Raw genomic sequence first — 14,520 nt, 5'->3', positions numbered from 1 at the left:
TATTGTAAACAAAAGAAAAATAATATACATATGTATATCTTATAAATTATACATATGCTTATGTACAAATAAATAAAAAAATTGGATAAAATTATAAATATAAAATTGTATTGGAATTTCTTTGAATTTCTATTGTAAATTGATATAATTAAGTTTCATTGTATTCATTGTTTTTTATTTTGGAAATATGGTGCTTCTTAGTAAAGATTTCTCATACGTACTAAATCACATACATATTTAAAAAGTCACTAATGTGTCCGGAAAATTTGAATCTTATATTGGTCTATCAGTTTAAAATATTATAATGCAGTTGCATTATTTTTGAAAGAACGCGCCAAAATTGTTAGAGTAACCTATCTCATTTTGTTAAAGAAGCTCAGCCAAGCGCTACTGCAGTGCAGTGCGAGTAATCTCTGCATTTTTATCAATATTGGTAATAAATGTATATGTTGTGAATTATTTAATCTCAAGCCTTTATTTGTCGTCTAGTTATCGGTTGGCGGCAATTGAAATATGAATATCAGCCGCAAAAGAGACAAGAAGTTTTTAATGTATTCCAATATTTTCGTATCTTAAAAAAAGTTAGCTTGCATTTTTTCGATTGGTTTTCTCTGACTTCAAAACAATTTACCAAGTAAGTGTTGAATCTGTATTTAAGGTCAATAATTCAAGGTTGAGAAACTGAAAAGACTAGGGTTTAGAAACATTGAAACAATAATTAAACACCATGGACTCTAGTATATTGCATATCTAAGAAAATAAATGGTTTGTCGACAATGTGGAAAATATGTGAGGCATATTCGCTAGTTTACTCTTTGTTCAGAAGAGAATTAAATCACATTACAGCAGATAAAAGTGATAATTAAGTGTAATACGATTTTGAATGACCCATGTATATTGATTATTTTTAAATATCGTTCAAAATATGATAAGTAAATGCATTTTTAGTTGACAAAATCACTTGAAACACTTTAATTTGAATTAAATATATTAAACGTGTTATTATTGTGTTATTTTTTGTTTTCAATTTACTAATTGAAATTCTCCAATGTTTTACTTTTTACTAATATTTACAATACTCTTCATTAGGGTATTGCAGACCGCTATATGTCAACACACAGGTTAATGAATACGGCCAAAAGTAAGCAACTCTGACAAGCACATGAGAGCGGATGATCAGCGATCGCCACCGTCGTTGGGGTCTGAGCTCTGCGCTTCCCTCTACTCGTCCGCAAGTAAGCAACAAGAAATCAGTTTAGAATTATTCGTGGCGGCATAAAGTCAAACATTTTTTATATGTGATTTGGTGCGCATTAAATCGCTTAAACGATACGCACATGGTAATTGCTGTGCTCCAACAACATTGAATGAAATCCTAATAGTTCGCCCGACGTTCGCGTAACGCATGTTTGACCTAAGTAGACAAGAGGCTGCAAACCGGAAACCGTAGGCAGTGCGTCAAGGCTAACAAGCGCGTTCATACAATAAATCAATAATCAACTATCTACAAGTGGCATTGAAAATGGCAACAGCTGAGATCAGTGTAGGTACGACAGGTGGCACTACATACGCCGCTGAATTACAATTAACGGAGACAGAATCTATTAAAGAGCAAAATAATACAAAAACGAACACATTGGACGTCGCCGCCGAGCCAGAAACTGGATTAACACATGAGTGCGGTGTTTTCGGCGCCATCGCCTGTGGCGACTGGCCAACACAAATTGATGTGGCGCACGTGATTTGTTTGGGTTTGGTAGCATTACAACATCGCGGTCAAGAATCGGCTGGTATTGTGACAAGCGAAGGCAAATGCTCAAGGAATTTTAATACACACAAGGGAATGGGCATGATAAGTACCCTCTTTAACGATGAGTCCATCAAGAAGCTCAAGGGCAATCTTGGCATCGGCCACACACGTTATTCCACCTCTGCTGCCTCCGAGGTAGTCAATTGCCAACCTTTTGTAGTACATACACTGCATGGCGCCATTGCTGTAGCACACAATGGCGAACTGGTAAATTCTGAATCGCTTAGGAGGGATTTACTGAGTCGTGGCGTGGGTTTATCTACACACAGCGATAGTGAATTGATTGGACAGTCGCTATGTTTGCCGCCTGAAGGTGTCTCAGAACTAGATGGCCCAGACTGGCCGGCGCGCATACGAAACTTTATGCAATTAGCGCCACTCTCATACTCACTTGTTATGATGTTTAAAGATAAGATTTATGCGGCGCGTGATCCATATGGTAATCGACCACTTTGCATCGGAAAAATTATGCCCATTAATGGTGATTCGAATGCTAAGATTGAGGATGTATCCGCCGATGGTTGGGTGGTGTCGAGTGAAAGTTGTGGTTTCTTGTCAATTGGGGCGCGATATGTGCGTGAAGTTGAACCGGGTGAAATAGTGGAATTGACGCGCAACGGCTTCCGCATTATTGATGTTGTCAAACTTCCTGAATATAAGCGTATAGCTTTCTGCATTTTCGAATATGTTTACTTTGCGCGCGGCGATTCGATATTCGAGGGACAAATGGTATATTCGGTGCGCATGCAGTGTGGTAAGCAATTGGCACGAGAGGCTTTAATCGATGCAGATATAGTTAGTTCTGTACCGGAATCGGGTACAGCGGCGGCGCATGGCTATGCTAGAGAGGTGAGTGTACACAAACATTTACTATTGCTAAGCAAAAGATTATATATTTTACATAGTATTACAATTTTTTTTAATTGAATGAACATGTTGAAGTTAAGTTTTGTTGGAGAAAAGTACAATTTAAAAATAATTCCTTCACTAATTAATTTGTAACTTAATTATTGATTTCCATATATTATATAAGTACATACATGCATATTGTATATGTATACATATTTATGTACATATGTATTATATGTTTATACAAACATTGTCCACTTATTTATGTGGAATTATGAATATATTTCTTGATTATTTATTTTACAATGATGCAAGCATAAATTACATTTCGTGAAATTGTCGAAATTAAGTATAATTATACATAAATAAATCTGTATATATTTATGTAAATATATGTTATTTTTTAAATATTTTTTTTTATGTGGTTTCTTATCTATTAAATTTTCAGTTGAGATTTTCGGCGACTGTGATATAGCGAAAATGACCCTTGAGTGTCTAAATCCATAATAATAACCCATTTTAGCAGAATTGTTGATAATTCATTAGACTATGTTTGTTGTAGTTTTATTAATCTTTTTATTACGGCATAGAAACGTGTATTTTTTGGAGGCAGATTGTAGTGCCTCCTTAAATACATATATGTATGTATGTACATTTGTATTTGTTTAGACTTGTATTAATAATTATATTTTTTCCACATATTTTTCTTCCTCACTTGTTATCAGTCCGGATTGCCATTCGCTGAGGTACTCTGTAAGAACCGGTACGTGGGTCGCACATTCATTCAGCCATCGACACGTTTGCGCAAATTGGGTGTTGCTAAGAAGTTTGGCGCGCTTTCCGAAAATGTGGCTGGCAAGCGGCTTGTCTTGATCGATGATTCAATTGTACGTGGTAACACCATCGGACCGATTATCAAATTGTTGCGCGATGCTGGAGCAGCAGAAGTACACATACGCATAGCCAGTCCACCGCTGCAATATCCATGTTACATGGGTATTAATATTCCCACACGCGAAGAACTTATTGCCAACAAATTGAATGCAGAGCAATTGGCTCGTCATGTGGGCGCTGACAGCTTGGCATATTTAAGTGTAGAGGGTCTAGTGAAGGCAGTGGAAATGAACAAAAAGGCTTCGAATCCGAATAAAAGTGGGCATTGCACGGCTTGCTTGACCGGAGAGTATCCTGGTGGGCTCCCGGAAGAATTGAGTTGGTAAATGTAAGACATATGGAGAAAGCAGCATCGACAACTGAATTATTATATTACAACTAAATTATATTGTTGTTCGTTTAAAATCTCAGACGTACATATGTATATAGATGTATGTATGTACATACACTGCTGAATATTATTTAAGAAGTGTTCCGAAAAACGTAAAATATTTATTCAGAATTTCATAAATGTTTTAATTACTGATTTATGCATTTGGTTTCATATACATATCTACACATAAGTATACTCCATTTTTATTTTAGCCTGTACATAAAAGATAACTTGCATTTAATTTACTTTCTAAACGTTTAAAGCACAACAGTAATTCTTTTTTGAATGAAAGTTTATATACCATTATACTTACATGTATGTATGTAAGTATATTATATTTGTTAACTCCTACACAATAATATTTGAAAATAAGTGATTTGCTGCATTTTTGTTTATATTAAGCATTTCTTAAATCAAAGTATAATAATAAAATAAATAAACAAACCAATGCTTTTGTTTTATTTCATTATGGAACGAAGAACCGACGGTCTGTGGTTTGTTTATCATGCGGCAACCTATTTAGGGGCAATAACAGCAACTTGACGTTTATTCATATGTCATTAGATAGAAAATCAAGTGAGATATTTCGAAGATTGATGATCAAAATAAATAAAGCTTCAAATTCGTCACAGTTTAAGTGTTAGGGCAGTGGACCAACGCGCAAACAATAAAAAACAAAAAAACTAAATTTAATTTTAAATAACAGTTATAGCTAATATAAACTTACTGCTGGCACCTTCGTTATATTCAACCTTGTGTATAAGAGTGGAATATTTTGCATTGTAGTAGTTATTTTGAAAAATACCAGTTTACCTATTTCAATTTGAATTGGTTTGGGGTGGATCCACTTCTGCTATATGTACATATATCGATTGAAGTTTGGCAACATTGTTTAAAAGATATATATTTTATTATGAAATATAGTGGGGAGGATGGTGCCTAATGCAGATATATTAAAGAAATTAAGGAATTTTCTCAAAGTCGGTGGTAGTTTATAATCAGAAATATACCCGCGGAAAGTTCCCAACTTAATGCAATAAAATATTACAAACTCTTTCTGGAATTAAAATGCATATTTCCTTTGTCTATACAATTTACAAATGCATTTTATTTATCTTAATTGGCTTATTGTAAATTTGTTTCGCATTTGCTAATTTTTTGGTAAATTATATAATCAAAGAACACAAAATCACATAAGCAATCAGCAAAAAATTTAATTGAAAAACACAATACTATTTTAATTAAATAAAATACAATTACCGCAAATAACTCATGCACAAAACTAATTGGATATGGAAATAAATGAAGAGAATCAAAGAAAGAGTAAAGTTAGCGTTACTTTAAATGATAAGCATATAGTGACGTATGCTTGCTTTATAAAAATTAAAGCAGCTCGAAATAAAGTTGATTGCTAATTTAACACATATTAGAAATTTTTATAATTAATTGCATTTTATTTTGCTTATTTTTCGGTATATTTTGATAGAATACCTTCAATTGTCTATAGGTATGATTTTTAATTTATTTATTAATGACTCTAAATTATTATGTTATAGTGTTGTTGCATTGGGTGCATGCACATTGACTAATATTATTTTACTTCCATGCTTGTTTTAATAGTTTCCGTGAGGCCAAATGCTTGACCACTAATGAGCCACTTGTTAGGGCCAGCAGTACAGCCGTAATTAGTGTGTAATCAAAGTCTTCTTTTAGCAAGTCAAATGTCTTGGATGGAGCAACGCGCGTCACGAATATGTCTGTGAAAGGAATAACGTTTTAGCTTATTAAAATATATTTTGCAATTAAATATGCCTCGCACTGACCTAAACCAGTCGCCAAAACCAAGCATGTACTCTCCAAACCGCTGGGCGCCGTAAATATATTGCTTAAACGTGCAATTGTCTGATTATAATTTATGATATTTTCCGTTGGTAAAGGCAATTCAGGAATGTAAGGTATCGCACCCTCCTCACGGCCCTGTGTGCTGGTTGTTATTGGACGACGTGGATCGAGTAGAGCCCAAGGCATCTCAATGATTGCACCACTCGCTGTGCCAACTAAATAATGAAAAAGAAAAAAACTGCAAAACTGTACGAATATTGAGAATAACTATTTTTAACATACTCAAAACATGTTTGTTTGTTATGCCACGCTCGGTTATAGTTTCTCGCATTGTTTCCACAATTGTGGGTATGATGTATGATTGACGTTCAACCATTGGCATGGGAGGCGCATTTAGTGAACTCCAGACGGTGCTGTTGGCCTGTGTTTTACCTTCGTATAGTTCTATTGTAGCTACAAATATTAAAAACATTTGAAATATTATTTTTTTAATTTTTGGAATATTAAAAAAAAATTACTTATTTCAGTGCGTCGCACTTTGTCATTATAGTACGAATATGCTAGCCAGTTTTCGGAATGCACAATATGTACCGGCACTCGAGCCCGGCGGTGCGTCATAGAGAAAACGATTAAACCAGAAACAGCATCGATGAGATAGACGTTCAATAAAACTGTGAAAATAAAACCGTATTTAGGACATAATACAAATTTCGACAACACGCATTGTATTTATACTGACATTTGTGTGTAGGATCGTTGGCCTGTGTGACCACAGCTACTAAATTGGGATTGATGTACTTATAAAGTACAGAACGATCAAGCAACACGCGTCCTTGTGAGTGCACATGTTCTAGAGGATTTTTTCCAGCTACCGCTACTAGTTGATGGTCATTATTGTGACCACCAAGGCGCACATTCCAAATCGGTAAACAGCTTAAAACCTAGTCGAAGACAAACAATTATAAATGCAAATAAAAACCGATATAATTAGGGCTTACAGCGTCGGCATATTGTACATAGTAACCATCCAAAACGGCAGTTGATTTGTCTGCGGTGAACAAATACATGCCATGTGCCTAAAAGTACAATTTGGAAAATTAAAAATTGCTATGCAAATGACATATTATGTGTAGAAAATATTTTACCATCTCTTGAACGTATTGAGGGTAAACAGCGACGTTGTTCTGTCCGTCAAGCAACAACAGCCCCTTTATAGAATCTTTTTCCGATTCAGCTAGCAATGTCAGTTGTTTGATTTTATAATTCAACTTCAGGAGTCCACCTTCGGCGGGCTTTCCATTGATGGGGTTAAAGCGAAACAACACGCCATTTCCTGTTAACTGTATAATACCATAAAAATAAAATATTTATAGATAATAAGAATTAGTGAAATAATTTAAATTATTTTTACCTTTTCCTTAGCTACAACTGTGCAAAGTGGCTGTAGTGGGAAATGTTTCGATGTACGTTGTACAAGCAATCGCATTGATTCCTGATTTACGAAATTTTGGACATCGCTTAAATATAGCTGCCAGTGATGTTTACCGCTTATATTATCAATGCCAAATATTTTACCACTGCGCGTCAACACAACCAACATCTTATGCAATCCAAAAGAGTCTCGCACTAGTCCAGCCTTCTGCGTATCGGTTGGTGGTTGCCCCAAGCCGATTACATGTAGGAAAATGCTCTTAATCTGCATGGCTTGAGTAGATATGCGTCGCGAAAAAGCGCTCGCAATATCACCTAATTAAAATAATAAAATTATTAACCAAACACGGAAAATTTAACCAATCAGTTGCATAAATAAATAAAAAATATGCATTAAAAGTATAAAATGGTACACAAAGCATAAAGTGCAAGTTTTTGAGTACCGAAAATTTGATAAAAAAAAAATAATTTAAATAAGCAAGATGTTGACATTTGCGAAAAAAAAATAAAAATAAAAACTAAACAAAAGAGCAGCCAAATAAAGGGCACGAAAATCAGGATTTTTGTTTTGCAAACTTTTAGAATTTTTGAACTGCTTACTCACTTTCTAATCCCGTAGCATCCTCTAAAATTGCAAACAGCGTAAAAATTATCAATGAAAATTTGTAATATATATACATATTTATAAAGATTGATGTATATACAGCTATGAAAATAATTCAGTGCCCTTTTTATAACGGTTTACTGTCTTTAAAGGTAATTTTACTAAGTATTACAATTCACTCTAAAAGGTGCGCTAAATTTCTCTCCATAGCTGTACTTAACGCAAGCACATATTTAAATATCTTAAAACTCGCGTGTAAAAATAATTATATATGCAATGCATTTTTCTTGGAAAGGGAATATTTGTTTTGAGTCTATAGTCTTTGTTTGTTTTTTCACAATAAACACTCTTAGCTTACCTGTATTTCCCTTCATTTCATTTTCTAACGTTCCCTCTGCATCGGCAAGCGGCAAATCAATGAATTCACTGGCCACTATATTTGCTAAGGACTCATCTCGCGCCCAGCGCAGTTTGCCTTTGTTGACAGCCAAAATAGATTCATCTTCTGTGCCAAGCACATACAAGCAACCTCTCGTTTGTGACGCACAAGCGAATGTTTTTAATGTTGGTGTACCATATTGGTCAGGATAATCCATATTAATTGTCATTTCCGACACTGGTTCACAACTATCTACATAGTGTCCTCGAATTTGCAAAACCTAATGAAAAAAATATAAATTATAGTTGCCGTCATATATTTATATTTATACACTACGGATAAAACATAATCACACTTTTTAAATAAATTCATAAGGACGTATAATTTAGAATTCTAAATTATAATTTAGTGATTACGTTTTCTCCACACAAAAATATCTGTTACGCACATTATTAACGACGTCGGCTTGCGCTAAAACTCGTCGTTTTTGGAATTTTCCTAACATGAAACTATTACTTTCATAATTGTTGCATACAACGGAGGATTCGTGTATGCTAACCAATCTGTTACCGATCACATAAGCACCGCTTATACCCTGTAAAATAGCTTTAGTTAGATTTGGTATAACATTTGGTAATATGAAAATTATCACCAACCTCAACAGCGCGTAATTTTCCCTTTACAACGTTCTCCAAAGTTTTTCGCAGAATTTGTGGCTGGCTTGCCGTCAAATCAATGCCGATCAGCTGATTATTTTCTAAACAGGTATAGTAAACACCGCTGAGGACACATTTATCAGCATTAATCCACCCAGCAGATATTCGGCCAGTTGTTTCAGTCGCCCGTCCAGTAGTGGCGAAATATGGCGTCACTTCAATATGACTATGCCATGTTGGAATTACATGATACAGTAAACCGTTCTTATAGAACCAAAAGGATGATTCGGCACGTTCTGTTTGAAGTGGCATTAGAGACCATTCCCATTCTAAATTACCACTGGCTACATTCCAGCCACGTACTAACGCAGGAGCATGACCTTGTATGGTAAGCACATCGAATCCGTGTTTAGAATTTGTTGGTGCTGCTGCCGTACTCTCAGGTTCATTTATGTTCACAGATACAATGCCTACCTGCATTAACTTTAGATCTCCACGAGGCAGATTTTCAAGCACTTGTCGCCAAACTAGTTTTCCAGTCTGGGGCTCCAATACGGCAACTACATTTTCATGGGTACTAACCAGCAAACGAGGACTAAGTGAGTTTAATTCTAAATGTGCCTGATTGATCGCACCGATGTTCTGTACCTTCCTGTATATATCATTTTATCAGTATAACTTTTTATATACGGAAAATTATTAGTTTTTCCATTGCTTACCAATCGAATTTTTTTATTTGATCCTCGAAAAGCGCATTGACACAATTTGAAAGCAACAACAACGATAAGACAAATAGGCCTCCTGTGCAGAGGGCACTTCGCGAAAGCATAATGAAACAGCCGACTGGATTTCCGTCAAATTCTAGTTCTTATTCAGAAAAGTAGGAAAACTTTATTAACCTTAATTAAAAGCTAATGAATAAATCAGATTCATTACCGGCCAGAAACGTGAAAAAGGAGGAATAGTAATTTGTCTAAATAAGAAAAATTAAGTGACTGTCAAATTTCTCACGCTCTTCTTCTTTATTAAGTATTGTGAATTACATAGAGTTGCAAAGGCGATTAAATTGTAATATATTTACCTACATACTCTTATATATCTTATCTCACAAAACAGTCTTTTTTTTGGCATACAAAATATTTAAAAAGGATTTTGTAATTTCTAAAAAATATTGATGAATTAATTATAATAAAGACGTCAGAAATTTTCATATTTTAAAGTCAATTTATTCAAAAACATTCATTCCAACATTGCTATTTTGAATGAAAAGGCGCAAAAACAGATCGAGAAAACAACACTGGTGTGGACCGAAATTAAAGTTTACGAAGAGGAAAAATAACACAAATAACACCGAAGATTATTTATGATTTTACAATTATTTCTGCAGTTTTTGTAACGATATAAGCATTCAATATGATTGAAAAGAAACCTGAAAAAGTGAAGCATGAAGCAAAACCGCGTGATGACGGTGTGGACCTGGAAAATCAGTTTATTCTACGATTGCCCGAGGTAAATAATACATATTGTTTTACTAATTAATTTCTAATAACTTTTTTATCCTGCGTATTTTAATAGGAGCCAGCTAAAGCACTACATGAGGCTCTATTAACTGGCAATATTAAGGATAGAATGACGATAAAAATGGATAACGAATTACGGTATGGAGAACTACGTTTTGATCATTGGCTATTACATGCTAAGGTGGTCGATTTACCAACAATTATTGAATGTCTTAAAACCATAGACAACAAGAATTTCTACAAATCCGCAGATATTTGTCAATTGGTATTAGAGAATTTTTGCATATAAATTACATTAAGAAATTTAATTTTGTAATTTTTCGTCTATTTCATAGATGATTTGCAAAGAAGAACCTGATGCATTGGATTCAGAAAAAGAGTCTCCTAACAAAGGCAAAAAGAAGGATCCTAATAAGGTGGATAAAAAATACTTGTGGCCACATGGAATTACACCTCCATGTAAAAATGTACGCAAACGGCGATTCCGTAAAACTTTAAAAAAGAAAAATGTGGAAGCTCCTGAAATAGAGAAAGAAGTGAAACGCCTCTTGCGTATAGATAACGACGCTGTCAAAGTAGATTTTGAAATCATAAATGAAGATTTGGACAAACGCTCTTTAGAGCAACAATCTAAAGATTACAATGAAGGAGAAGAGGAATACAACTTTGAGACCATGAATGACGGCGATAAAAATAACGATTCTTCTTCACAGAAAGATATAAATGTTGAATCCGATGGTGATGATGAAGAATTACCATCTGGTTCTGCACCGATTGGTGGTGTTGGTGAGCATGATATCTTTGGTGAAGAAGTCTCTTCCTCCGATGACGATGAGGATATGCATCGGGACACATCTCGTATACAAGATATCGAGGAAATGTCAAGATTATCAGCAGACGATTCTCGCATGTCAGATTTCTCAATTGGTGGCAATGGTGATGTTTTGGGCAAATCCAGCAGTATTATGGGTGGTGCTGGTATCGATAATGCTGGTATAAATATTTCAAAAGATAGTGCAACTGAATTCGAAAAGTCAATGTTTGGCAGTCCAAAAGCTGATGCGGATGATATGGCATCAAAATTCGGTGGTTCAAATTCCAATTTGGCAGCTCCAAGTGGTTATTATGAAGAGCAAAAACGGAACGACTACGATGACGACTTTTCAAGCGAGGCTAATACGGTACGGTCCCATCTAAACTCCGAGCAGATTCAGATGAGGATAGCCGAACTGCGTAGACAATATGAAGAACTAAAAACTCAACGCACACAAAAGGCACAAGAAATATCATCTATTCAAAACCCAACATTAAAACAACGTATGCAGGAAACCCTAGATAACTTGCAGAACCAAATGGACGAAAAAGAATCGGAGATCAAAACCTATGAAAATATGATGTGAAAAATAATTATATGTATTATAATAAATTAATTTTTGTGGAATTATAAAATATATTTGTTTTATTCGCCTTAAGATTAAATAATCCCGAGGGATGTAGCAATATGTAGCAATGAGCAAGGGAATAGTACAATAATAAATAATTGGAATGTGTTATAAAAAACAGTTTTAAAAAATATGTATTTCTCTGAATTTCCAACACTGATACCCCAAAATTATCGCACTCTTTGTTTTGTTTAATCTTGTTTGTAATCAGCTGTTCGACAGATTCGCTGTCAGATATTGTTCTTTTGCTTTGAACTATTCAATATGGCTGTGGCGCTGCGATTCGGTTCAAATTTATTAAAAAATAACATAAATTATGTGCAACATATATGTAGAATCACTGATGGCTATGCAACGCAAATTGTAATTATCTCAAGATTTGAATAAATTGCATTTATTAAAGTGTGTGCTAATAAAATGTTCCTAACCTATATTATAGCAAGCAACCCGCAATTTTGGAACTGAGGTAACCGTCAAAGCTGCACCACTTGCTGTTAAGAAACATAAAGTTAGCCAAGCCATGAAAGCGTACCTTGAACGAGCTCGTGAAAATGATGAATTTATGAAAACCCAGAAGCTGGAGTATCAAATTGGTAAGAGACATTTGGCGAACATGATGGGAGAGGACCCAGAAACGTTTACGCAAGAAGATATCGATGTGAGTAAACATGTTCGCACCTGTCGTCAAATAAATAATTAAATTATTCTGTTCATAGAACGCCATTGAATATTTATTTCCATCTGGCTTGTTTGATAAACGCGCCCGCCCTTTGATGAAAAGTCCTGAAGAAATATTTCCAGTGCGGAAAGCGGCAGAGTTTGACGAAACTGGGCGCCCCTTTCATAGTATGTTCTACACTGGCCGACCAAATTTCTTTAAATTATTATATGTAAGTAGCATAATCGTCGATTATTGATTATATTTAAGCAATTTAAATTTATTTAGGACATTGTTGAGGAGATGAATGGTTTATATGATCTTGAGGAACGCATGTTGCGTCGTGGTACACGCGCTGATCCAAATCAGAAAGTGTAAGTTTCACTAATATTGAGATTATGTTAAGAATTAATATTTTGTTTAATTCCAGTGACTTCACAGGTTTCCAATGGTTAACTAAAGATCAACTCGAAGCTGTGCTAGTAGAACAGATAAACGATTTGGAATATACAAATTTCACAAATGCAATGGACCGCTTAGTTTCACTGCCATTTTCATATAAAAGTCGAGATTTTATCAACAAATTCGCTAAACCATTGTTGGATCAAACCAAACAATTAGAGATACCAAAACCTCAATTCGATGCCGATGGTCGCCAATTTGTTACAACATATGGTATGTATTCTAAAATAGCTTGAAATTAACAATACCAAAGTGCTTCGTTCTCTTCCATTTAGAATGCTTACGTAAGACAGCACGTGGCGATGTTACTGTGCGCTTTCCAGGTACTGGAAAAATCGCAATCAATGATCAAGACATTACATATTTCGAAGAGTTACAGTCTCGCGAGCAGGTAAGTTAGTTGGTAACATGTTTTTATAATTAAAATGCAGCGTTATTTAAAAAACGGGCATACCAAAGTTTTATATAGATTTTATGCACACATTTGTGGTTTTATCACCTTTAAGGCAGGTGAATATTGTTTGTATAAATTCGAAATACTCCAAAATCGTTCCAAGGTTAACAGTATTTAACAAATACTATTAATGGGGTGTTCTCCTTGGTAGATATTTGATTTTGTGGATTAGGAAGAAGTAGAGTTGAAATTCAGATGGTATTGTAGATGCGCAAAACGAACCACAACCATGTCCACAAAATAGCGATAACCGAAAATCTATAAATTGCAATAACTATGCCATAAATAAATCTATGAAAGTAAAACCAACCCTCACACTAGGTAGGGACATATTTGGATGCAGTTTTTTTTTAAAGTGGACATTGCCCTTCTCCTTTCTAAGTTCTTTGTAAATCTAAATCTACCAAACCTTCTAGTGTCATTTCCTGTAGGCACTTCATTATTCACTATGAAAATGAATAAAATCGGATTATAAACAAGCCTACCTTCCGTACAAAGGTTAGTAAATCTAAAGACGTAAGAAAAAGTAAGTAAAAAAAAAAGAAAACATTTTACTAATTCTTTTTAGCCGGGTTGTTTGCTAGAAACATTAAGGTTATATAGTTAACCGATCTGAACAATTTCTTCGGATATATTATATTATTACCTTAAGCAGTAATCCATGTCAAATTTCGTGAAGATACCACGTCAAATGCGAAAATTTTCCATACAAGCCATTGATTCCGATCGTTCGGTTTTTGTGGCAGCTATATGCTATAGTGAACCGATCTGAACAATTTTTTCGGAGATTAAATTATTTCTATGAACAATAACTCACACCAAATTTGAAGATATGTAGTAAAATGCGGAAGTTTTTCATACAAGCCCTTGATTCCGATCGTTCAGTTTGTATGGCAGCTAAATGATATAGTGGTCCGATATCGGCAGTTCCGACAAATGAGCAGCTTCTTGAAGAGAAAATAACATCTGCATTTCAAAACTATATCTTAAAAATTGAAGGACTAGTTCGTATATGTACAGACAGACGGACGGACAGACAGACAGACGGACATGGCTAAATCGACTCAGTTCAACATACTGATCATTTATATATATACTTTATAGGGCCTCCGACGTTTCCTTCTGGGTGTTACATACTTCGTGACA

At 34.7% G+C, this 14,520-nt stretch overlaps 4 protein-coding genes across 6 annotated transcripts in view; 3 read left to right on the top strand and 1 right to left on the bottom strand.

Annotated features, from left to right (window-relative positions):
- The first annotated feature begins 1,079 nt into the window (after window positions 1-1,079).
- On the top strand, window positions 1,080-3,967 carry LOC105213608 (amidophosphoribosyltransferase). The gene is made up of 2 exons (XM_011186554.3): window positions 1,080-2,659; window positions 3,385-3,967. The coding sequence occupies exons 1-2, from the start codon at window positions 1,523-1,525 to the stop codon at window positions 3,877-3,879; spliced, it is 1,632 nt and encodes a 543-aa protein (XP_011184856.1). The 5' UTR covers window positions 1,080-1,522; the 3' UTR covers window positions 3,880-3,967.
- LOC105213607 (ER membrane protein complex subunit 1) lies at window positions 3,759-9,922 on the bottom strand. 3 transcript variants are annotated; one of them, XM_011186551.3, is made up of 14 exons: window positions 9,775-9,922; window positions 9,558-9,705; window positions 8,839-9,490; window positions 8,631-8,777; window positions 8,162-8,462; window positions 7,804-7,824; window positions 7,180-7,514; window positions 6,914-7,108; window positions 6,767-6,844; window positions 6,508-6,709; window positions 6,287-6,439; window positions 6,051-6,221; window positions 5,750-5,983; window positions 3,759-5,683 (listed from the first exon to the last, which is right to left on the bottom strand). In XM_011186551.3, exons 2-14 carry the CDS (start codon window positions 9,665-9,667, stop codon window positions 5,523-5,525), a joined length of 2,760 nt encoding a protein of 919 aa, XP_011184853.2. In that variant the 5' UTR covers window positions 9,668-9,705; window positions 9,775-9,922; the 3' UTR covers window positions 3,759-5,522. The 3 variants fall into 3 exon arrangements, with proteins under 3 accessions (XP_011184853.2, XP_028897038.2, XP_011184855.2); XM_029041205.2 differs by having other exon boundaries at window positions 9,558-9,699; window positions 9,775-9,865; XM_011186553.3 differs by lacking the exon at window positions 7,804-7,824.
- Window positions 9,923-10,099: 177 nt separating this feature from the next.
- Window positions 10,100-11,807, top strand: LOC105213606 (transcription initiation factor TFIID subunit 7). The gene is made up of 3 exons (XM_011186549.3): window positions 10,100-10,347; window positions 10,414-10,623; window positions 10,694-11,807. The coding sequence occupies exons 1-3, from the start codon at window positions 10,252-10,254 to the stop codon at window positions 11,756-11,758; spliced, it is 1,371 nt and encodes a 456-aa protein (XP_011184851.1). The 5' UTR covers window positions 10,100-10,251; the 3' UTR covers window positions 11,759-11,807.
- A 195-nt stretch (window positions 11,808-12,002) lies between these two features.
- LOC105213604 (28S ribosomal protein S9, mitochondrial) overlaps window positions 12,003-14,520 on the top strand; it is a 32,173-nt gene continuing 29,655 nt past the window's right edge. The window contains exons 1-6 of the mRNA XM_011186547.3: window positions 12,003-12,163; window positions 12,240-12,458; window positions 12,517-12,690; window positions 12,747-12,832; window positions 12,889-13,133; window positions 13,196-13,311. Coding sequence (XP_011184849.1) covers window positions 12,065-12,163; window positions 12,240-12,458; window positions 12,517-12,690; window positions 12,747-12,832; window positions 12,889-13,133; window positions 13,196-13,311 — 939 coding nt within the window. The 5' untranslated portion in view covers window positions 12,003-12,064. The remainder of the gene's footprint in view (window positions 12,164-12,239; window positions 12,459-12,516; window positions 12,691-12,746; window positions 12,833-12,888; window positions 13,134-13,195; window positions 13,312-14,520) is intronic.

This window comes from Zeugodacus cucurbitae, chromosome 2, assembly GCF_028554725.1.
Source record: "Zeugodacus cucurbitae isolate PBARC_wt_2022May chromosome 2, idZeuCucr1.2, whole genome shotgun sequence".
NCBI lineage: Eukaryota > Metazoa > Arthropoda > Insecta > Diptera > Tephritidae > Zeugodacus > Zeugodacus cucurbitae.
This window is presented reverse-complemented; position numbering and strand designations above follow the sequence as displayed.

Bases quoted from the DNA above. Each gene is read 5' to 3' on its own strand.
- LOC105213608 (XM_011186554.3), top strand. From the start codon at position 1,523: ATGGCAACAGCTGAGATCAGTGTAGGTACGACAGGTGGCACTACATAC. The intron at 2,660-3,384 runs GTGAGTGTACAC...ACTTGTTATCAG, and splicing joins CGCATGGCTATGCTAGAGAG to TCCGGATTGCCATTCGCTGA.
- LOC105213607 (XM_011186551.3), bottom strand. From the start codon at position 9,667: ATGCTTTCGCGAAGTGCCCTCTGCACAGGAGGCCTATTTGTCTTATCG. The intron at 8,463-8,630 runs GTGCGTAACAGA...TTTTTTCATTAG, and splicing joins AAGCCGACGTCGTTAATAAT to GTTTTGCAAATTCGAGGACA. The intron at 5,984-6,050 runs GTATGTTAAAAA...TTCATTATTTAG, and splicing joins AACAAACAAACATGTTTTGA to TTGGCACAGCGAGTGGTGCA.
- LOC105213606 (XM_011186549.3), top strand. From the start codon at position 10,252: ATGATTGAAAAGAAACCTGAAAAAGTGAAGCATGAAGCAAAACCGCGT. The intron at 10,348-10,413 runs GTAAATAATACA...GTATTTTAATAG, and splicing joins TTATTCTACGATTGCCCGAG to GAGCCAGCTAAAGCACTACA. The intron at 10,624-10,693 runs GTATTAGAGAAT...TCTATTTCATAG, and splicing joins CCGCAGATATTTGTCAATTG to ATGATTTGCAAAGAAGAACC.